This window comes from Camellia sinensis, chromosome 1, assembly GCF_055761805.1.
Source record: "Camellia sinensis isolate YWXY chromosome 1, ASM5576180v1, whole genome shotgun sequence".
NCBI lineage: Eukaryota > Viridiplantae > Streptophyta > Magnoliopsida > Ericales > Theaceae > Camellia > Camellia sinensis.
This window is the reverse complement of record NC_138961.1, coordinates 190,803,869-190,826,705: the sequence shown is the minus strand read 5'-3', so window position 1 is coordinate 190,826,705 and position 22,837 is coordinate 190,803,869. Positions and strand designations below refer to the sequence as shown.

The 22,837-nt window shown below is 33.7% G+C and overlaps 1 protein-coding gene across 5 annotated transcripts in view; it reads left to right on the top strand.

Annotated features, from left to right (window-relative positions):
* LOC114317079 (lysine-specific demethylase JMJ27) overlaps positions 1-21,780 on the top strand; it is a 29,670-nt gene extending 7,890 nt beyond the window's left edge. Inside the window, exons 8-16 of one of the 5 annotated variants that reach the window (XM_082923610.1) lie at positions 865-2,088; positions 3,759-3,831; positions 3,915-4,000; positions 8,894-8,972; positions 9,063-10,159; positions 17,835-17,954; positions 18,925-18,986; positions 21,218-21,303; positions 21,506-21,780. In XM_082923610.1, the coding sequence (XP_082779736.1) occupies positions 865-2,088; positions 3,759-3,831; positions 3,915-4,000; positions 8,894-8,972; positions 9,063-9,124 (1,524 nt within the window). In that variant the 3' untranslated portion in view covers positions 9,125-10,159; positions 17,835-17,954; positions 18,925-18,986; positions 21,218-21,303; positions 21,506-21,780. Of the gene's footprint in view, positions 1-864; positions 2,566-3,758; positions 3,832-3,914; positions 4,001-8,893; positions 8,973-9,062; positions 10,160-16,846; positions 16,902-17,834; positions 17,955-18,924; positions 18,987-21,217; positions 21,304-21,505 lie in introns of all 5 variants that reach the window. The other 4 variants (XM_082923613.1, XM_082923615.1, XM_028263773.2 and 1 more) reach the window with 4 other exon arrangements.
* Positions 21,781-22,837: the final 1,057 nt, after the last annotated feature.

The following is a 22,837-nucleotide window of genomic DNA, read 5'->3' as shown; positions in this document are numbered from 1 at the left end:
TCTATTCTAACAATAGTAATGTTAAGTATAAAATGATTTTGATCATCCCTGGTTTAAAAGTTCAACTAGCATATATAAGCCAGGTTGATGGGTATCTGGATTAACATTAAATCAAGTGTAGACCAGGCAGTTATGTTGTCAGTTTGACTTTGTTATCTTCCAAAATTTTAGGTTTAGATGAATCTGAATTTATTACCTTGGCATTCTGAGCCATACAAGGTCACTCACTCAGACATGCAAACATTTGCCAGTTCAATGGGGCCTTAATCATGTTCTGATCACTGAAGATCAGCAGTTACATTTGTTGAGATCGAGTGTCCTATAAGTTTCATATGATTGAGATACTTTGCTGTTCTGCCCATCCTTCTACATTGGTCCAGAATAAGTGCTATTAACCAGCAGAAAATTCCCCAGATATTTCATTTGCTAAGAAGAAGGCATGCTGTAAAATTGGTTTTTTGGCAAGGAAACAGCTGCCTCACAGCATTTCTAACTTCTCTGTTTTCTCCCTCTAGCTCTTATTAGTGATTGTTTGTGGCTGTCTGGTAGACACGTAAAAACACATCCAATAAAAAAAACAGTGAGTCTGAACTTAAAAAACAAGTTCTCAGAATGAGATGTTATATGATTTGAAAATACAGTTACTTGTTCAAAAATTAGTTCTCTAAACTTATTACTTTTCTTTAAATTGTATTGGCTTCAGGCTTATAAGAATTATGCCTTTGCAATGTGTAATGTTAATATAGCATATCATCCTACCAACTTAAGGTTTTCTTCTTTATGCTTAACGTCATCATAATAAGGGTTTTTAATTATATATATATATTTAATGCGGTTAACAAATATTTGAACTTGCTGTTTCAGGTGAATATCTTGACGCATACTAACGCAGTGATCCTTTCTCGGGAACAGCTTACCAAAGTGCAGAAGTTAAAGAAAAAGCACAATGCCCAGGATCAAAGGGAATTTATTAAAAATAGTCAGATATTGGACCAAATAGTTGAGGAGAAGCCTCTGTTGCCATCTATGGAGAAGGACATTTCATTTTCCTCTGAAATTAAGTTGGACACAAATTTTACTGCTGAGGCATCTAGCTGTTTGCAAGTTTCGACCTTAGATGGTGGTAGGGATCAAGGTTTGCCTGCAAATATAAAACAGTATGTTGATGGTGTCGAAAAGGGCGATCCAACTGCCGAAGGAATTGTTAATGCAGCTTGTCAGCAACATGGTGAAAATGGCGTGTCTGGGTTGAACATGCAAGATTATTCATTAATGTCTAAGTCAGAAGATTTTCCGGGTGTGAATGAAGAAGCCAAAGGCATGAATGTTTCTTATACCCACTCAAGTGGAAACATGCTAAATACTGTAGTTAAGGTGGAGGTCAGTTCAGAAGGTGTGGCTGATGGAGAGAAAGTGAATGAAATTGCTGAAGGTAGAGAAAATGCAAATGGATGTGCCCCTTTAAGTGCTTTTGGAACTCAAAACAAAACTGAAGCTAAAATTGCTGAGACATGCAGTGCGGATGAAGCATATAATAATTGCTATGGAACCACTGGTAATGAATTAAATGAAGTTGTGTTAGACAAACAAGATAAAGAATGTTGTTCTGATATACTATCTGAAGAGAAAAGTTGCGATGGTGAGACTGACAGAAATGGAAGGAGAAAGAAAGGTTTTCAGGGTAAGAGGAAGAGAGGGAAATTGCATGCAGGTTTGTCTAGGAAGTGTAAGAAGTTGACGGCTGAAAATGCTATTACAGAACCTCCAATAATAGGAAAAACTGGCAGTGGTGAAGAAAGTCACAGGGATTTTATCTGGGGAAATGGTGAAACTGATGTTTCTGATGCACAAGAATTTACTAATGAGGCTGAAGCTTCTGAAACAAGTGGAGAGGCAAAAGTGGATCGAGATGATATCATGAAGAATGGTGGCCCTGCAGTTTTGGGAAAGGATTTAGATGGATTTGAAAATGCAGACGGAGGTGCTGTCTGGGACATCTTCCGGAGACAAGATGTTCCTAAGTTGCAGGAATATCTAAGGAAACACTTCAAGGAATTCAGGCATATTTATTGTTCTCCATTGCAGCAGGTTATAAACATTCCAGTAATATCCATAACCTTACATCATGTTATATTTTTGAAATATAGAAAGGCCATATTATATTAGAAAGGAATGGGTTGTTGTAGGAGAGCACCTGAAAATGGCAATAGATGTAAAAGTTCTTTCCTCTTGCACCCCCCTAAATGGGTAGCACTTGAAGTTCCTCCTTCCTCCCCCCTCCATGTCCTTTTCACATTGGCAATAGTGTAAATTTGAAGTTTGAATCTGCCAGGTTAGGTAGAGAGAGAAGAATGTGTGAAATACCTGGCTTTTATAAATATTAAATGGCTAGAAAATTATTACAAATTTCACAGCTGAAAATCTATCGATCAATGGCTTGACATTCTGGCACATGCAAATAATTGATGGCTAAACAAGTGCCACTCCTTGAAGTTCCTCCTTCCTCCTCCCTTTATGTCCTTTTCACTTGGGAAATAGTGCAAATTTGAAGTTTGAATCTACCAGGTTAGTTAGAAAGAGAAAAATGTGTTGAATACCTGACTTTTACTTATGTAAATATTAAATGGCTAGAAAATGATTGCAAATTTCACAGCAGAAACCTTATCAATCGATAGCTTGACTTTCTGGCGCATGCAAATGTTTACCATTAGTATTACATGTTTTGTGTTATTTCTTAGTTTCTAACTGTATTATCCATTGGCTAATTAATTATTCTTATCTACTGTTCAAGTGAAATATGTTGCTGACCTGTTGAAATGAAAGTAGGGGAAATTGTGTTTCAGTAGGAACGGCTTAAAATAATTGCAATTTTCATGGAGATGGAAGTGTCTGTGTCCAGTGCAAGTGAAAGCTGCGACATGGGACAAAATGCCCACTTGCACCTAGTCTCACCTCAATGAAATGCATTTATCTTGAGCTGTTTCCACTAAAATGCTTTTTCTTCATGAAATTGTCCTTTTTCTTCCCCAGAATTCTAAGGGTTGAAATGTTTGGTTTGTTTTTCAGAAAAAAAAATTCAAAATTTTTTTGGAAAAAATAAAACTAATTTGATAAAATTAAATATCAAAAAGATATTTTTAAATTTTTTAAAATTAGTTTTGGCCTTCCAAAAAGTAAAATTATATAAAAATGATAAGTGTTATTTATTTATTGCACCAAATCAAATTTTAGTTTTTTAAAAAATATTTATGAATTAAATGTCAGAAAACCAAACCAAACATGACTAGAGCAATCATTTTGAAAAGGTAGGGAAGGAATTGTTGAAAGCGATTCTTGTATACCTAAAATCTATTCTCTTGGATGAATGTTACTACTGTAGAGCATCATTATAAAATCTTTCAGTGCTTTTAAAAGCAATCACTGATATCATTTTCTTTGTTGTGTCTTGATGCACCTAAAATTCTTAGTTTGGAGAGACTATTAGTTGGTTTAAGATACATCTGGCAAATGGTAATAAATAGAATTGCTGAACTTCGAAAACTAGGAGATGAAATGCATGGATTGTGTTCACTAGAAAAATGCACAGATAGTTGGTGTCAAATGTGTGTTCTTCTGCATGGTTTGTTCAGCTGTTTCATTATTGGGGAAGAATTGTTCTTAATACTCCCTGTTAACATTGACCTTTTCAATTTAGCATTTTATTATTCTTTTTAGTTTACAGTATTTTATTTTTTATTTTTGTGATAATGACGTTACAGGTTGTTCACCCTATTCATGACCAAACATTTTATTTGACGCTAGAACATAAAAGGAGGCTCAAGGAGGAATATGGTTGGTTTTTAGTTTTTTCAATGCGGGTATTCGATTTATAATTGCAGTTCCTTTGATCATGTAAGCTTTTGTTTGTGTTGTAGGAATTGAACCATGGACTTTTGTGCAAAAACTAGGGGATGCAGTTTTTATACCGGCTGGCTGTCCCCATCAAGTTAGGAATCTGCAGGTAAAATAGATTGTCCAAGTGGGTTTTCTTTTATGCCTATTGCCCCAGTCTAGAAATATGTTTTGAACTTGTTACTACTGTGTGGGTTATTGATATTCCATCACAGAGTGCTGTGTTTTCTGCTTTATATTATCAAGTTAACAGTATATTACTGAATTTAATTGATAAGAAATTGGAGGTTAGGTGGAAATGTCAGCAAGAGAATGGTGTTTAGGTTTTCATTATAATGCCACATCACATCTATCTACTGTGCTTTTATGTTTGACCTGTTTTCATAAGCTGGTGTAGATTATGCTGTGAACTAGCCTACTGGAGTTTTGCACATGAAACAAAACAATTCGCTACTGTATGCTAATCAAACCCAAAAGCATTATAATGTCAAGAAAATAAGAGTCGTTAAGAAAAAAGAAATCTAAACACCACTCTAGCAGGTAGTGTATTTTGGGTATCTAATCAAAACCTAATACAGCCATATAGGAAAGGAACTTGTTTTCAGAGATGAAGTGTGGGATTGGGACCCACAAAAATCATGTTTGTTTTGGAAAGCTGCCACGAGATTAAGAGTCCCATGGGACTATGAAACCCCTCCAAGTAGGGGACTAGCAATCCTATGGGGGACTTGGGTTTGCTAATTCAATCCCATGAGATTGGAGGTGAAAAGATCTCATTGCTCCCCATTTTACAAAAACAATAGTCACATTTTATATAATGAGAACTTTTACATAATTTCATAGATTTAATCCCAACCAATTAATACTATTACACTAGTGTACAAACAAACCCAATTTATCTTATATCTGCAACTTAATACCAACCACACTAGTAATCCCCTTACTCAATAATCCCATCCAACCTAGTCTGGAAAAAAAACAGGGCCATTGTGTTTATTTATTTATATTTTAATGATTGGTATTTGATCTTAAAAAGCATGGACATTTCTAAGAAAACTTCGTTGTTAGACAACTATGCAGTTCATCCTTAGTAGTTTACGATCTCCTCTCTGGAGATGGTACCATTTTTTGTGGGTTGAGGCTCAACAGTTGGGCTATCTCTCTGCTGTGTTATTCTTTTGCTTTGAGACTGTTTCAGGCTTGAAACCAAAGTTGGGGAAATCTTCTCTCTTTCTGGTGATTTAGGGGCCCCATGTGGGGCCCTTGGCGAGTATTGTTGGGTGTAAACAGTGGAACACTTGGGATTACATCTCAGCTCTTCCTTTTTAGCTGGGTTGACCTGAGACTTGGTGGTTGAGAGATTTTAGAGACGGTTGGCTGGTTGCAGGGTTTAAAACAATGGGTGTTACGTAACAGAACGACCATTACATAACAGAAAATGAAGTCTACGTTTCGGATGCGCATAGCATTGCAAGTGTTAAAAAAAAATTCACACCGGAAGCTGCCGTTATTGTCCTGTTACTGTTATGAATCATGACGTAACGTTAGCTTTTTGTTTTGTGTAACGCTCGACAAACATACATTAATCATTATGACGGCAAAAAAGCAAACCTGACTCCATAGATTCACTGTGTAGCTTTGTAATTTTCTTGGCCCACCCAGATTTCCTCTCTTCTTCAAGTAAAAACCTATATCTACGCATTTGGAGGAAGATCGAAGGTTGATTTTCAGTTGGGGTTGAATATTCGAAAAAGATTGAAGCTTGCTCTACTACTGTTGAATGTGACAAAATAGTAGGATTGAAGCTTTGCAAGATTTGACGACTGGGTTGTGTGAATCGGTGATTGATCGCTTTGGTAAAATGTTTTGTCAATTTTTTTGCTATTTCATTGTCTTCTCTGCTGCTTTGTTGGGTCGGTGGGTCTCGGATGACCGAACGGCTGTTCTAGTTGGGTTGTCCAACTCTTTTTTTGTTTTAATATAATAAATTAACATCATATGGGTTGGAAGCACTGCTGCTCCTACTCTATTTTGGTTTTTATCATATTATCAGAGAAATGGATTGATTGAATGCCACCTTGTTAAGTTTTTATTTTTTTCCCTTATTGAGTTCGTAATTAATTACTACAGGTTGAGACCCGTGTGGGTCAGTCGGCATTTGTTTTGAGTCTTTGAGATCTATTAAGTTTTATAATTTGTTCTAATTTTTCTACCATCAGTGACTCAATGGGCAATGAGTGGTTGTGTGATACTCTCAATTTAATTTGAGTAATTTTCTTGAGAATTGTGAATGTAATTGCAGAGTAACTAGGACATCAGGGGAAACATTTGGTGGTGATATTCGATGGAGTTTTGCAGATCCAATGCCAGATAATAGGCATAAATTGTATTGCAAGTTAGGTGTGTGACGGGTTTATTATAGGTGGAATCACTAGATGAAAGCAACAATCAACTCATTTTGAAGGGCATGTTCTACCATGTCCCAATGTTACAGCAGAAATTAGAGAAACAATGATGAAACACCTCTTGGCCTACAAGGAAAAAAAATTGAAGGGGTGAAAAGGATGAAGTAGCAGAACATATTAGAGTTTCTCAAGAACAATATGGTAGTGATGATGATGTTGACAACGAAGAATATGCTGATTTTGAAGGTATTACTGTTGCTAGTGATGACACTGATCTTGAGTTAACAATGGCAATACAGGCAAGTCTAAGGGATCGGAAGGAATGGGAAGAAAAATAAAGGTGTAGAGCATATGCTGGAGTGATGTATGAAGTAGGGGCAGCTCATCCGAATTGACAGGATCACCTTGAGCTACTATGGGACGTCGATCTGCTAGTGTTCGGGAGACGAGGAGTACTCGTAATAGTAAGTGGACTGATCGAAACTCACGAAAAGCAAGATTAGACACAATTGATTTAGTCTTGCATTGGAGTAAAACTTCCAAGCAGCCAAAGCTCCCTACAACAACGATGAACACTTTGAGAGCAAAGTTTCTGTGGGACAGTGAGCCAAGTCATCATATACATTTGAATATCTGCAAATGTAGTTCTTAATCCTTCGTTTGAACCAATGTTGGATGTTGCTAGAGAAGTTGTACCAAATGTAGAACCCCCAACTCCATATGAGGTGACCAAAGTATATTTGCTCAATTAGTGACATGTTAAAGAAATGGATTGAATCCCATATGCCTATTTAGGAGGAGAGAGCGGTATCTATAATGTGTGAAGAATGGATAGGGCCTACTAGGAAGCATATAATCAATTTCCTAGTTTATGTCAATCGGGGAACAGTTTTTCATAAGTCTATGGATGCCACAGATGTACCTAGAAGGTATGCAGATTATTATTTTGGTTTAATGGACAAGGTTATTGAAGAAATTGGAGAGAAATATGTGGTCCAAGTTGTAATAGATAATGAACCTGCAATGAAACTTGCAGGTAAGAAGCTTATGTTGAAGGGGTTGAATTTGTGTCGTACAGCATGTGTAACACATTGCATTGATCTTATGTTACCTGACACTGGAAAGTAAAAGAGTGTGGCGAAAGTGTTGGATGATGGAAGACAATCACAAGTTTTATTTATAACTCTACTTGGCTTGTTTATTTAATGAAGCAATTTACCAATGGTAGAGAATTATTACAGCCCACCATCATAAGTTTTTGCACAAATTTTATTATGTTGGGAAATATTGTGTGACATAAGATTGCCTTGAAAGATATGTTCAACTCTATTGGGTGAAGAATCTTTAAATAGGCAAATAAATAGAGAGGAAAGGGACATGAAGTAAGAAAGATAATACTTGAGCAAGAATTTTGGAATAAAGAAGGAACTTATGAAAGTGTAAGAACCTCTTGTCAGGGTACTTCCACTAGTAGATGGAGATGAGAAGCCTACCATGGGCTTTCTATATGAAGCTATGGATATGGCAAAACATGTCATTTAAAGAGACTGACAGTATTATAAAGATTATTGGAAGATCATTTTTTTTATAAAAGTTAAAAAGCAGTTATATTAAAATTAAAGTTAACATCATACATAGCAAAAAAGAAAACAACAAAGGACCAAACAAGAAAACCTATTGAAACTACAACAACAAACAATAAAAGCTGCCGAAAAACTAGCAGCAGTGAGGGAAAACCACTATCTACTCAAAGATGTGGTTTGGAAAACAAGATCTACAATTAAAAAGAACTCAGTCCCACCATCGTCATTGATGTTGTCCCTGCCGCCGTTGCTCAATTTTGCTGTTGTTGTCGTTGCTCAATTTCGCCGCTGCCGCCGTTGCCTTCTTGTAGATTGGTTACTGTCAGAAGCCAACGTTCAAGAAGAACACCCACAATAGTAAGGGAGGAGGATTGAAAGAAGAGGGGACCATTGTGGGTGTTGAAAATCCAAAAATCTATGCTAGAATTCGGGGGAGAAACTCTCAAAGCCCTCCCAAATCTACACTTTGGAAGTGTTTTTACTTCTTGCTAGAAAGTTGCCGAGGAGCGCTAAAAATTGCCTGAGCGAAACCTGGGCTCCTTTCTGCTAGGTCTATAGTAGTTTTCATTGATAAAAGGTGGAGTTTTTAGCTACATCTTGATTTACATGCAGCTGGTGAGTATTCACATTTATTCAATACGTTATGAAATACTTGGTAGGTTATTTTCTCAATTCCCAATTCCAATATGGTGGAACTCTTTCTAACCATATGGAAGTCGTGGATGGTGCTAAGAATGGATTCGGATCCTCCACCATCCAGCCACCATCCAACACTTGATCTAGACGCCACAAAATATGACAATGACTAGTATTAAATTGTGGCCTTTAGATCAAGTGTTGGATGAAAGTGCTGGAAATGATCCTCTTCCATTAAGAAGATTATTGGAGGTTGGAGTCTAACATTGATAATCAAATTAGAGCCATTTATCAAGTAAGTTGATAATTTTATTATGTATTACAATTTTGAATAATATTATTTAGTAAAAATATTTGCATTACTTGGTAAATTTGTAGATTTTACTGTTTCGGGATAAACCAGATTCATTTGGTAATGTAATAATAACTTCGAAGGCGGTGCAACATTCTAATCCTGGTAATTGGATATTGCACAAATTTATTTAATCTTTCAAGTTTTATATTACTTATTGCAAATTTTAATTGTTGGTTTCCCCATGTAATGTAGCTGAATGGTGGATTCATTATGGCACATATGCTTCTGAGCTTCAAAGAATTGCAAAGTGTTGAGCCAAACTACATCATCCTCTAATTTTGAGCAAAATCGGAGCTTTTTGTACAAACACAAGGAATAGGTTGAAATATAAAAAATTAAAAGAGCATGTCTACGTTTATTACAACGAGGCTGAAGATCAGGCATGCCACAAGGAGAAGCCAAAGTGACAGAGGCTCATTTTATCCAATCAACTTGGATTATATTTTTGAAGAAGATGAGCCATTAGCTTGTGGTTAAAAGAGAGAACAGCCAATATTAGATGGGCAAGACAATTATGATTAACTAATCCTTAATGATGATGATCACGATGATGCAACTAGTCAGGCACAAGGGAATGTGCAACATTCTTGTCCTTCTGCAAGTGGATCTGATGATGGTTTGAGTCCACGTAGTTGTAGTCACACAATGATACCAATTCACTCTTTGATGAGGGGGCAATGCTTGTGGTGGCCAACATGAAATTGGAGTGTCTGGACATGGTGATAGAAGCAGTTCACCTTTGGGATGCATAGCTTTGGTGATAATGAAGAAATTGGTGAAGTGCAATAATTTCCACAACATACTAATATAGCTGATATGAGGAGACGTCGTCGTCATTCATCAAATGATACATTTAGGAGAGCTTGGAATTAGAGAATCTAATTGGATTACTCAGTGTTATCAGAGGCGAGCCTAAGTGCTAAGCGAGGCGAGGCGAGGCTTTAGCGCTTCACGCACCCTGAGGCGAGGCAAAATGGTGAGGCGATGAAGAAGCGCCTGAAGCGAGGCTTAGGCGATGAAGCGTGCGGCGAAACGAAGCGACGCTTCGCCTGTTTTTTGCCTGATTTCAGTTTAAGTCATCTGGGCCCTTCATCAACTCGTTCGACTCATCTGGGCCCTTCATCGACAAAGTTAATTACTTTTATAGTTGCTTTCTACTAAATGTGAAGTCCAAACCCTAGATCGCAGTCGTTACAGTTGAGTTCACCTCCTGGGTCGACATTGAAAGGCATACCGAAGTCGACTTCACCTCCTGGGTCTTCGTCTTCCTTCTTCGGACGTCGTTACAGGTGAGTTCCTTCTTCTTCTTCTTCCCTTCGACTCCACCTGGGTTCACTGTCGGACCCCCCTTCTTCCCCCCTGTTCTTCCTTTGTTCATTTTTTTCTGCTTCCCTTCGACTTTACTTGGGTTCACTGTTGAACCCAGTGTTAAAATTAATTCAATTATTTTTTTAAATTAATTGTTAATTCGCAAAAATTAATTAATGTTTCGAATATTAGATTTCGAACATCAGATTAATGTTTCGAACATTAAATTGATGTGCAAATGGGACTAAATGGAGCATAAGAAAACTTTTAGGACTAAATGGTTCAACTTTTCAGAAACTAGGACTTATGGGTAAATTTTCCTTAATTCAATTATTTTAAAATTAAATTTTTTTTTCAATTAATTCAATTATTTTTTTTCTGTGTTAACATTTCAATTAATTCAATTAATTTCCTAGTTATTTTAATTTCCTAGTTATTCAATTAATTATTTTAATTCAATTAATTTGTTTATTTTAATTCAATGAATTCAATTAATTTCTTAGTTATTTTAATTTCCTGGTTATTCAATTAATTATTTTAATTCAATTAATTTGTTTATTTTAATTCAATTAATTTCCTGGTTATTCAATTAATTATTTTAATTCAATTAATTCAATTAATTTCAATTAATTTGTTTATTTTAATTCAATTAATTTTCTAGTTATTTTAATTTCCTGGTTATTCAATTAATTATTTTAATTCAATTAATTTCAACTATTTTAATTTCTTTATGTTCTTTAATATTGTTAAAATATGTTCTTTAATTTCTTGATGCTGAAACATTGAATTGCTTGTTTATGGATATTTAGTATTTGGAATGATAACTGCATGATGGTTCTTGAAAATATTTGTATTTTTGTCTATACAATTTATTTTTAAAAAATATCATTTTTGGTCGTCTCGCCTCGCCTCGCCTCGTCGCCTCGCGCTTAGGCGTTAGGAGACCTTGTCGCCTCGGTTCGCTTTTCGCCTTAAAAAACACTGGGATTACTCAACTTTACCTACCTACCTATATCCAAAACCTCATGTGCCTCTAGCTCTATACTATCTCCACCACCATCCTACTACTACCAACTACCTCCTATAGCTTTTTTTCCACCTCAAAGCTATGGATATGGTATACTTGTGCTACCCATTTCTTATGGTTATGTTTGTCAACATCCAAAAAATTCCAGTGGTAGTGTTGATGGTTGTAGTAGAATCAATAGTGGATAGGGATGGCAATGGATACCCTACCCTGTGGGTATCCATGGAGACCCAACCCAAATACATGGGTTTTCCCCTCTTTTTCTTATCCATTGGGTAGGGTAGGTGATATTCTTTAAATATCCACAGGGGATGGGTTGGGGATGGGTACCCACTAATTTCCCCATATGTTTTTTTTTTTTTTTTTTTTTTTTTTTTTTTTTTTTTTTTAAGATTCACAACTAAAACTAAATATACATTCAATCTTTTTTCTTTTTTTTATTTATTTATTTTTTCAGGTTCACAACCAATTTTTTTTTTTTTTTTTTTTTTTAAGATCCACAACCAAAGCTAAATATACCTCCAATCTTTTTTTATTTTATTTTTAAGGTTCACAACCATTTTTTTTTTAATTTTTAAGATTCACAACAAAAGCTAAATATACATTTAATTTTTTTTCCTTTTTTTAATTTTTTTTAAGGTTCACAACCATTTTTTTTTTTTTTTAAGATTCATAACCAAAGCTAAATATATATATATTTTTTTTCTTTTTTTTTTAAGGTTCACAACCATTTTTTTTTTTTTTTTTAAGATTCACAACCAAAGCTATACATTCAATCTTATTTTATTTTATTTGGCTCAACAATAAAATGAAATACACATTAATTAACATTGTCACATTATTCTTGTCAAATTTTATGCATATCTAGAATTTTTTAAATTTATTTAAAAAAAATTAAGGACATTGTCTAGTGTAGGTTTCGGTTTGCTTTTCTATGTTATTTTATTTTGTTGTGTATTGTAATTTTCAGAATGGTTTGCTTGTTCTGAAATTTCAATTAACGAGTATGAATCTATTTGTTTTATGTTATCACACAATTTATACAATATATATATATATATATATATATATGAATGTATTTGAAAATAAGGAAATTGTAGAGAATCAAAACAAGCATGAGTTGTGGTTGGTTAGAAATGATGGGTACATAGATTTATTTGCTAGAAAAACAAAAAGGGGATACAAAGTCATACTAAATAATTTTTTTTAAATTAAAAGAATTTTTCTTAGTTATGAACAGATTTAACTGAAATCAACTTGTTTCCCAATGTTATGCTTCATTTATTTAGATAGAAAATATTTTTTAATGAAAAATATTTTTTATAAAAAAAATTCAAAATATATTTTTTTTATATTTGGTGGTGGTGGTGATGGAACGAAGGTGAAAGTAGAAATTGTTACATAGTGGTGGGGTGATGGCGGCAGTGATGATGGTAGTGGCTATGGTGATGGTAGTGTGACAGTGAAAGTGAGAATAGTGGTGATGGTGTTGTGAAATTAGTAAAAATTTAATTGAAAAAATATTTTTTGTTTTTTAAAAGTAACAAACAACAAAATTCGTGGGGGACTAAAGGAAGAAGATGGAGGATGGATTGGGTGTGGTAATGCATAGATATCTTAAAATGAGTGGTTCAGATTTGTTAAAGGTATAATTAGATTTTGGATAAATTAAAATGAATTGTTTAAATTTGCTAAGAGAAAGATGGTTTAATGTCTAAATTGTCCGTGGCTAACAATTCCTTGTTTATGCCCTGATGCAATTTAATATGAGTCTTATAACACTTTCTTCAAACAAACTTTTTGATTTTCTCAAAATTATATATTTGATTATTATAAAACAAACTTTTTAATTAATTAATTAATTTGTATTTGATTTTGTTGTTGAATCAAATAAAATAAAATAAGATTGAATGTATATTTAGCTTTTGTTGTGAACCTTAAAAAAATAAAAAATAAAATAAAAAAATAAGTTGTTAACATTAAATATATTAAAAAAGAAAGAAAAAAGATTGAAGGTATATTTAGCTAAAACCTTTATAAAAAAAAAAAGACAAAAGAAAAACAAGAAGGTTGTTAACATTAAATATATTAAAAAAGAAAGAAAAAAGATTGAAGTTATATTTAACTTTTGTTGTGAACCTTAAAAAAATAAATAAATAAATAAATAAATAAATAAAAATTGTTAACATTAAATATATTAAAAAAGAAAGAAAAAAGATTGAAGGTATATTTAACTTTTGTTGTGAACCTTAAAAATAAATAAAAAATAAAAAATAAATAAAAAAAAAATTGTTAACATTAAATATATTTAAAAAGAAAGAAAAAAGATTGAAGGCATATTTAGTTTTTGTTGTGAACCTTAAAAAAAAAAAAAAAAAAAAAAAAAAAAAAAAAAAAAAAGTGATTGTTAACATTAAATATAAAAAATAAAAATGGGGATTAAAGTGGGTTGGGGAAAATCCATACCCATTAAAAAATGGGGAGGGTGGTACCCATGGGGAATGGGGAATGGAGAATGGGGAAAATTTATTATAGGGGAATGGGGATGGGGAATTAATATCCACCCCATTGGCCCCCATTGCCATTCCTAATAGTGGATTTGCAAACTCGAACTACTTTTTGAACATCAACAAACTTATGATGATGATGATGACAACATGAGCGAGGGTTACCAACATTCTCTAAGCCTTTCTTTTTGGATCTGATGATGACGAGTGGGAGTCGCACATCCTTCATATTTTTTGGGTTTGATATGTGAACATCAAAGAGGGAAGTGTTGTTGGTAGGTTAGTTTGTTAGTACTTAGTAGTTCCCAAGTTAGTAGTTTAATACTATATTAGAGCATGTTCCATGTAATATAAATGACTAGACTCACTACTTGCATTATTGTTGTGTAACTTGTATGAATATCATTGTAATGATTGTACTACCAACGTATATTGAATTATGTTTGTTTTATTGTTATGAATTATCCATTTTAATATCATTTTTAATTATCCTAGATAGTGAAAATACGGTTGTTAAAATCGGGATCTTACGTAGGATTAATGAGAGAGTCTCATGGATTGGATTGTAGGATAGGATCGAGGATCGTAAGATTTTACTTTTTATTAAAAATATGGTAAAAATATAAATTAGGATGATATATATTAAAAATAACGTGAAAAATCACAAATCTAGCAATTCTACTATGATCTTATATGATCCCATACGATCCTGTTATAACACTGATCCTACAATAATGCAAACAAGGAAAGAATGCAAACAAGAGAACGAATGCAAACGGGGGCCGAACGTAATTGGAGAAACTTGAACCCAAGATCTCCTTTTGCTAGAGCTCTGCCACCATGTTAAGTCATTAATTTTTCCAAAAGCTTAAGCTATTAGGAAGTGGGGCCAACAATGTATATCAAGATATCTAACACTATGCTATACGATCTTGCGTAGAACTAAACTCCAAACAATAGGTATTAAGGTAAGGGTACTCTCACACTTATATACCTTATATTATTTTAGTATTCAGGAGATATGGGATTTCGCTTCACACCCTTCCTCATGCTCAGCGTGCTCACTTGGCAGCATTTGCGCAGTGCATGCCAATGGCACGCACCCTACCCATCCTTGATACTCCGGCTCTGATACCATGTTACATGGTCATAGGTAGAACTCAACCCCAAAAACTAACTATTAAGATGAAGGTGCCCTCACGCTTATATACTTCATATTACTTTAGTACACATGCGACGTGGGACTTAGCTTCACAGTAGGCTCCTACGATCCGGATCGCGATTTTATTAACCATGAGTGAAATTTTTTCACTAGATGAAAACTCTCCATTCTCTAGCCTTAAAACCAACATAAAATTCAATATTTGTTTACAATACATGTTTTAGATGTTACAAAAAAATTCAAGAGTGAGAAAAAGCAAGAGTCCTCCAATTTGGATTTGTAGCCTTATCTCCATTAAGGGACTTGAAAGCTACAATAACCTCTGTTGTAAAACAACGCTCTTTGGCAGAGATGGCTAAGCAATATCCCATCTAATTTAGGTCTCCAATTCATAGAATCTAAACAGATCCCCCCTTTAAAACTTGCAATACCACTCTTGATTTCCTTTTTTGAATATAAGATTTAATCATTAGAATCTTGTTGGTGAAGTTACTCCTATGAGTATTAGCTATCTGATGAAAAAAGTGAGTGTTCCTGTACCTTTCTTGAGTAGTTGCTTGGATTTTTGTCTTCAACCTATGAAACACTGGCACTTGTTATTAAACCATTGACAACGTAACATAGATCTAACCATAGTTGTGAATTTGAGAGTCTGGTTTCCAACGATCCCTAGAGCCCTAACACGACAAAGATCTTGTCTCTTAAATTTCAATACACAGCATAGGCGTAAGTTATTAGATCACCACAAGGCTCAAAATCTCAAGTTGTTAGGAAATAGGTCCTACAATGTGTACTAAGCCATCCAACATCCTCCTTCGTGCAATCTCTTCTTGCATGCAGAGAAGACATACATAGAGAGAAACAAAATGCAAATGTGAAGCAAGCACAAACAAAGACACTTGAACCTAAAACCTCCCCTAACTTGAGCTGATACTATGTTTTTCAAATAGCCTCATACCTTCTTTGTTGTGTCATACATAGAAAAGTTCAAACTAGTACTTTCTCGACGGGGTTGTGGACTAAGTAAGCACTTGAGCATTTTCAATATCCCATGTTGTTGTAGATTTCTCAAATCCTTTAAACCTAGGATCGATGGGCTTAACTACTGAACATGTCACATAACCCCACTTTCCTTTACATAGTCAAAAATTCCTTGCGACATTGGACCAATAAGAGTAATTATTCTCATTCAGACGAATACTGATGGGTTGCTACATGACCTCGGACATAGTGGGAATAAAAACAAAGAACCATTGGTGGAAGAAAAGCATTTGTAGATATCTGATTATAAAGGGTTTAGGTTGGGTTGAGTGTTTGTAGGTTGGTTTTAATCTTTAAGTGGGTCAGCAATGTTGTTGCATATGACTCTGTTGCGACAAACAAAAGTTGCAATTGCTTGGTTGCGATAAACTTTGATGAGAGATACCCCGATTATCTCAAAGGGTCATGGAGATGTCAAACGAAAATTTGCGAAGAAATCAAAGATGTAGTGATAGAGAAATGGTTGTGGGCTACAGATAAGGGATACTAATATGATACAATATGGATATGGCAATATGACAAAATCCATATTTATTTTTTTTAAAAAAGGTACGAACTTGGATATGTTGAATTTTTTTAATAATTTTTAGAAATATATTATACATGAGCTCAAACTATAGTGAGAAATCCTTTTTTAGGGATGAGATATTAGTTTTAGAGTCAATAGTCAATTTCCCCTTTTTTCCCCAATGCATACTTTAATTTGATAAAATCTGAAAAAGTAGAGTACTATTTTAATCTTACTCTTTTCTTCTTTGGTAAATTATAAGAAAATATTGAAAAACTTTTTTTTTTTTTTTTTTTTTTTAATTCTTGCAATTATACTCTTGTAATATGAAAAATTATTACCATTTTTGGATATGTGACTTAAGAGTGTCTGAAAAGTATCTGATACTTATCAAAATTAACATAAAGTATTGGAAATGTTCAGGAAGTATTTGATATGTATCTGCAAGTATCCCAAGGAGCATTGGTATCCGATTCGGGTATGATATGGATATGACTCTTTTAGAAGTATCTGTGATTCATAGGTTGTGGGACTTCAACGATGAAGCAAAATATACTTCTAACAAGAGAAGGGTTGACAAAACCGAGAGGAATTGTGCAATAGTGTATGTGATGATGACAGGCTGCTATTGACAACGGTCAAAAACATTGACTGGGTTCGTCAACTGGGTTCAAAAATTGGAGAGACTTTTATCTATGTTGGCGACTGAGACAGCTCTAGCTAGGTTTTGCAACTAAGGAGATGATGTGTGGCAAGTTAACTATGGGGCGACTGAGAAATGATGTCTGATCGTTAGGGGGCTTTGATTGTTAGGTCACCACTAGTCCCATAAGTTTATGCTGTTTGGATTGGTCAAATAATGTATATCAAGCTATCCAACATGAGCAAGGTGATCATATTGGGTTCAGACACTGCCAGTAGGTTTAAACACTGGAGCTGATAATATCACTTTGTATCCATGAAATCAAATAACTTGGGATCTAATGTCAAAAGAAAAACAATGCATATTTATACTTATAAATCTCTCCTGTAAACTTTAGAAATTAATGTTATATTGTATTTTTTTGTATCGTCTTTGAATGAAATATTAGTATATATGATACATAATAAATATATAAAGCTATATATGGTGCACTTGTCTCCCACATGTGTCTTATATTTTTTTAAAAATTCCTGTCATCGTGGCTGTGTGGTGATTTGATGTGTGTCTGTGTTGCGTATGTGACCAGAGTTCAAGTTGAGTACTTTCCTAGGCAAACTTTTGTTTTTATTGTTCTATATATATATATATATATATTTTACCGAGGTAAGCTGAAGTGATAGCTATTTTCTTTCTAATACTTTGCTGGTGATCTATGAATGTTTTTGTGTTGTGTCATTTCAGAAATGATTTTCTAATGTTTTTTTACAGTCGTGTATAAAGGTTGCCCTCGACTTTGTGTCACCTGAAAATGTTCATGAGTGTGTCCGTTTGACAGAGGAATTCCGTGTACTTCCAAATAATCATAGGGCTAAGGAAGACAAGTTGGAGGTATACCATCTCATTTCTGTCTGTTGAACTCTTTGATGGTTTTCGGTATATTTTCATATTTCCATGTTTTCAATGCCATTTCCTGTACAATCCAGTATTGGGCTTTAATGGTTTCATGATACTCATTTCTCTTTATCAAAGTGGTTGACTTTGGAGTTAATTCTGCAATCAGAATCTCCAGTTTATTCTCACTCCATGTAATGTATTGAGTTAAATGTATTTTTGTCCACTTGATCACTTGTGTCATTTGACATTGCTGCTTTCTGTAATTTAAGTAAGAGCATTAAGAAGTAAACAAATCAAATCTATGCAATCTTGCTAGGTGATTGCTGGTTTCAGTTTGACTGTTTGTTTTAATGATACTCTCTCTGTATTTGGAAAATATTCTGAATTATTGGTTGGGGAATGATTACAATCTGAATTATTGGTTGGTGAATGATTACAATATTAGTTTCAACCTAGGCTTTGTTTGATTCGAGGTAAAATATTTTACTCAATTATTCTGTTTGGTTGAACAAAATCTATGAAAAATATTTTTGTAAAAAAATAGCTTTCCTCAAAATCAGGTAAATTGACTTTCGTTCTCAAACTCGGTAAGTCAATTTTGGGTCATTCAATGTGACGGTTGGAAAGCTTGAGAGTGAAGCTCAAATCATCATACGGCTAATCAAAATGCAAATTTGTTTGTACATGGTGTATCATTATATATTATACGTATATATAATTTGAAATCTACTATCCTTCTCCATCATTTTGAAATATCTAGACTTCTCACTCTATCCCTATTCAGTTACATATGATATATACACACGTATATATATATATCCCCATTCAGCTTAGTGTTTTGGTGTAGGATTGCAATTGTTGCACTGTGAAATGTAGGATAAGGATAGGAAGTATCTGTATAAGAGACCTGTATTCTGTAAGATTTTTGTTGTGCAAGTGCTAAACATTTGGGCCTTTGAATCAGGTGAAGAAAATGAGTCTTCATGCAATGAAACTTGCCGTGGAGGAGTTGGAGACAATTACTAGGTAAGTTATGAGAAATAGATTATGTTGGTTCTTAGTTGCAGCACTGTCGAATTCTCATCTCGGTTGTAGTTGTATACCATGTGTTGTTGTCCTAGTGGACTGATGAATCCTGAAAACAATGTCCATGTGCATCTAAATTGTTGTAGAAAGCGTGAATAGGATCCATGTCACTAGTTTGAACTGTGATGGGACATCATTTTGACTCCATAAATGTAATGAGATTGATAAAGCATCGTTATTGGCTTATTAAACTAGATTAATTTAATTTAAAATTTGAAAAATAAAACACAAACTTACAAATTGGAAAAGGATTATCTTGTTGTATCATACCCTTTTCTGCATGCTTTTAGAGTATGATTAGTCATACATTTTTAACAAAAGCCAATGAACCCTTTCTATAAAGGACCAGAAAGTGTTCCATTTTGTTAAAAATTTAACTTTTGGTGATAATTGTTTCCCCCTTTTTCTATTCAAATTTAAAGATCGTTTCTGTCTTTTAACAACAAATATATATGTATACATATTTGAATTGGAACTGAAACCATATTCTACTAAAGTTGGTTGATGGATCTGTTCTTACCTGCAGTTTTTTGATTTGAAAAGTTGTGTTAAGTAAAAGCTTTTGGTGCATGTTCTATTTAGAGCTCATTTGGCAACCAGCTAAAAAATTCACTTGTTTTTTGAACTTTTTGTCTTTAGTAATTGTTTTTCTAATTTGTGTCTATTTTTTATTTTTTACTTTTCCGATCCGTCTAGTGAAAAAGAATCTAAAAAGTTAAAAAATTCAAAAAAAACTCAGCATAGACACCCCCCCCTCCCCCAAAAAAGAAAAAACCAAGAAAGCCGACTTTTTATTTTTGTTTTTGTCTTTAGTGGGATTTTTTTAATTATTTAAAAAAAATTCTTACTTTTTTGGTTTGTCTAGTCAAGTAAAACCTAAAAGTCTAGAGCCTTAAAATGGGTTTTTAATGTATAGGTGATGCATATATTTTTGTACATGGGTGTGCGCCCTTGGTGCTTTTTAATATTTTTACTTTTACTTGATAAGAAAGATATTGGTTTGTCAAAAGTTAATAATTAATAGATATTATTCAATTATTAAACATCAATTGTTAGAGGGTTAACATTAATAGACAGATGAAACTCCAGTAAGATGTTAGAAGATTACCTTGTCCTCATCTACACCCCCCCAGAGTCACTTTTCCTACAGGTTGAAATTTGAAATCCTGCCGTGCATCTTTCTTTGAATTGTTTAATTCGTTAGTGGATTCGCAATGTAAAGAAAATGTCTCTACATCTGCTGATAAATTGAATGATGGCCTAAGATCGCCACTCAATCTCCTCTAGTAATCTCATTATATTTGATGAAGAAAGTAGTATAAATGAGGTTGATAACTCTAACTAGTTGTTTGATCATCCTCTTAGAAAAATTTCTACTTCTAAGTTGAAATGCTTGGCATGTCTCCAAATATCACTGGTACGGCCCATTGTGGGTCTCATGATCTTGTTGGGGATTATATGCTGTGATTACTTTTTGGAGTTTCTAGCTGAATTTGTACAATTATATTAAGATTTTCTAAATTTGATTTATGTAAAGTGAGAAAATACGATGCTTTTTATGCCTCTTGCGAATTTGCAGTGTGTAATAAAAGAGAATAAGATGCTTTTTATGCCATTTATGACTCCAGTTTGGGTGTGTTCTTTAGGTTGGGGGTCTACTGCTGGCCTTGTTTGGTAACCCTTCTGTTTTCTGTTTTCATTTTGCATTTTTTTGTTGCGAAACTAGAATAAAAAACTGTTTGGTATATTATTTTCATTTTTAAAAAAGTGAATTAATTTTAAAATTTTGGAAACAAAAAAGGTGTTTTTTCACTCTCTCGTCCCTCTCCCACCACCCAGTGCCCCTCCAACCACCTCTTGCACCATCGGTTGCTCGGCCAGCTGACTGCCGATGAGCCCCAATGAACTCTGGTCACTGCCCATGACCTTCGACAGCATTCTGCCCACCACCTCTGGCAATTCACCAACATGTTTATTTATTTTTGTTTTCGAAATTTTTTATACACCAACTGATTTTTGGTCATTGTTTTTAAAGTTTCCCATATATATATATAAACAGAAAACTAACAAAGTTGTTTTGTCAAACAACACCTTGGATTCGCCGAATCTGACTAGGAATTAATCTGCTGAATCCAACTATTTTTTTGTTTTGTTTGCTTGATCCACCACAGGCCTCAGTTAAAGAAGAAGAATAGCAAATGAAATTGGGAAGAAAGCTTCCTTGTTCTGCATCAGCTTTGAGGATACTTTTTCGCTGGTGAATAACGTTTATCTGAACTGTTATTAATTTCTGCATTTGTATTATTACGCATCGCTTTTCAAGATTCACCCCCAACTGTTGATCATGTTTTGTTGCTGTGGTGTCATATTAATCGCTCTAATGAACACATGCTCTTCCATCATGCTTTTGGCTGCTGAATAACTTTTTATTTTTGTGTGGACTGTTACTCTCTGTGCAGCTGTACTTTTATACATCGTGATGATTCGAGACTCAACCCAACTCCTGATCTTGTTTTGTTGTATTGTAGTGTAGGGATGTAATCATGTAATTTTATTTTTAAATTTGTACTTTGTAACGTGATGTTTATGCTGACATTACGACGTTGGTAAAGTATTTTAGGATTGTTTTTCGGTCCTCGTCACTCGGAAATTGGCCTCAAGTTTGTGATGTTTACAAATAGAGCCGCTGGTGTGAAGAGCAATTTATCTCATTTTATTATTGCAGTTTTACAAATAGTCTTATCCTTGGAAGTTTTAGAATTTGATATTTTAGACTCACTCGTTTTTTAAAATACCAGTAAATTCTCACATGCATTGGACATGAAGTTAGTTTATTCAAAGATTTACCAAATCATGAGCTGCCTAACTTATTTGGGTTAACTTTTATTTTTAGTGAATTTTTTCAAATTTGAAATAAAATATCCACTCTGCATTTTCAAAAAAAAAAAAAAAAAAAAATCAGTACTTTTAAATTTGCCAGTCTAGACAGATTAAAAATGAGTGGTGTTATTAGCATTCTGAATTATTTTGGACGTTTCATTTCTTTGGGTCTTCAAAATTTATTTTTTCTTTTCAAATAATATCAAAATTGTCTTTATGAAAACATTCTACTTATTGAATGAATATTTACACACTAAAAAAAAATCTCCCTTCCAAAAAATTCTAACAAAATCTATCAAAAAGAAGTCAATGTGATTACCGTCTCTATTGTCTTATCCACCAATCTTACAGTTGATATGTGCTCTCTCTATATATATATATATATATATACACACATAATTTCTTAATTTTTTTGTAATAATTTATTCTCTTGCAGAAAAAAAAAATTATAATAATTGGTTTGGTTGGTAGATATTATAAAATTGTGAGTTCAGCAGAAAATTATATTGTAATATTATCAAAGTTATGCGATGAAAGAATAATTTTTGAACTTGATAATAGATTTGGGCTACTTTCGATAATTTTTGGAAGTATTAAAAATTTTGACCATTCAATGTGTAAAGAAATTTCTGTGTTCAGACTTGCATTCTTGAACATTACTTATTTGTTCAGGAATACTTTCCCGAACAAATAAGTAATGTTCGGATCTGTATTCCTAAACTTGAAAAAATGAAAATTTTTGTAAGCATTAACAATTTTAACTGTTTAATGCGTTAAGAAATTTTTATATTCGAACCTTTCGTGAACATCACTTATTTGTTCGGGAGCGCCGTCTCAAACAAGTAATGTTCGGGCTTGTATTCCGCCAAAGGGTTGTCACTGTTACCGTTGGAATATTGCCATTGCCGGAG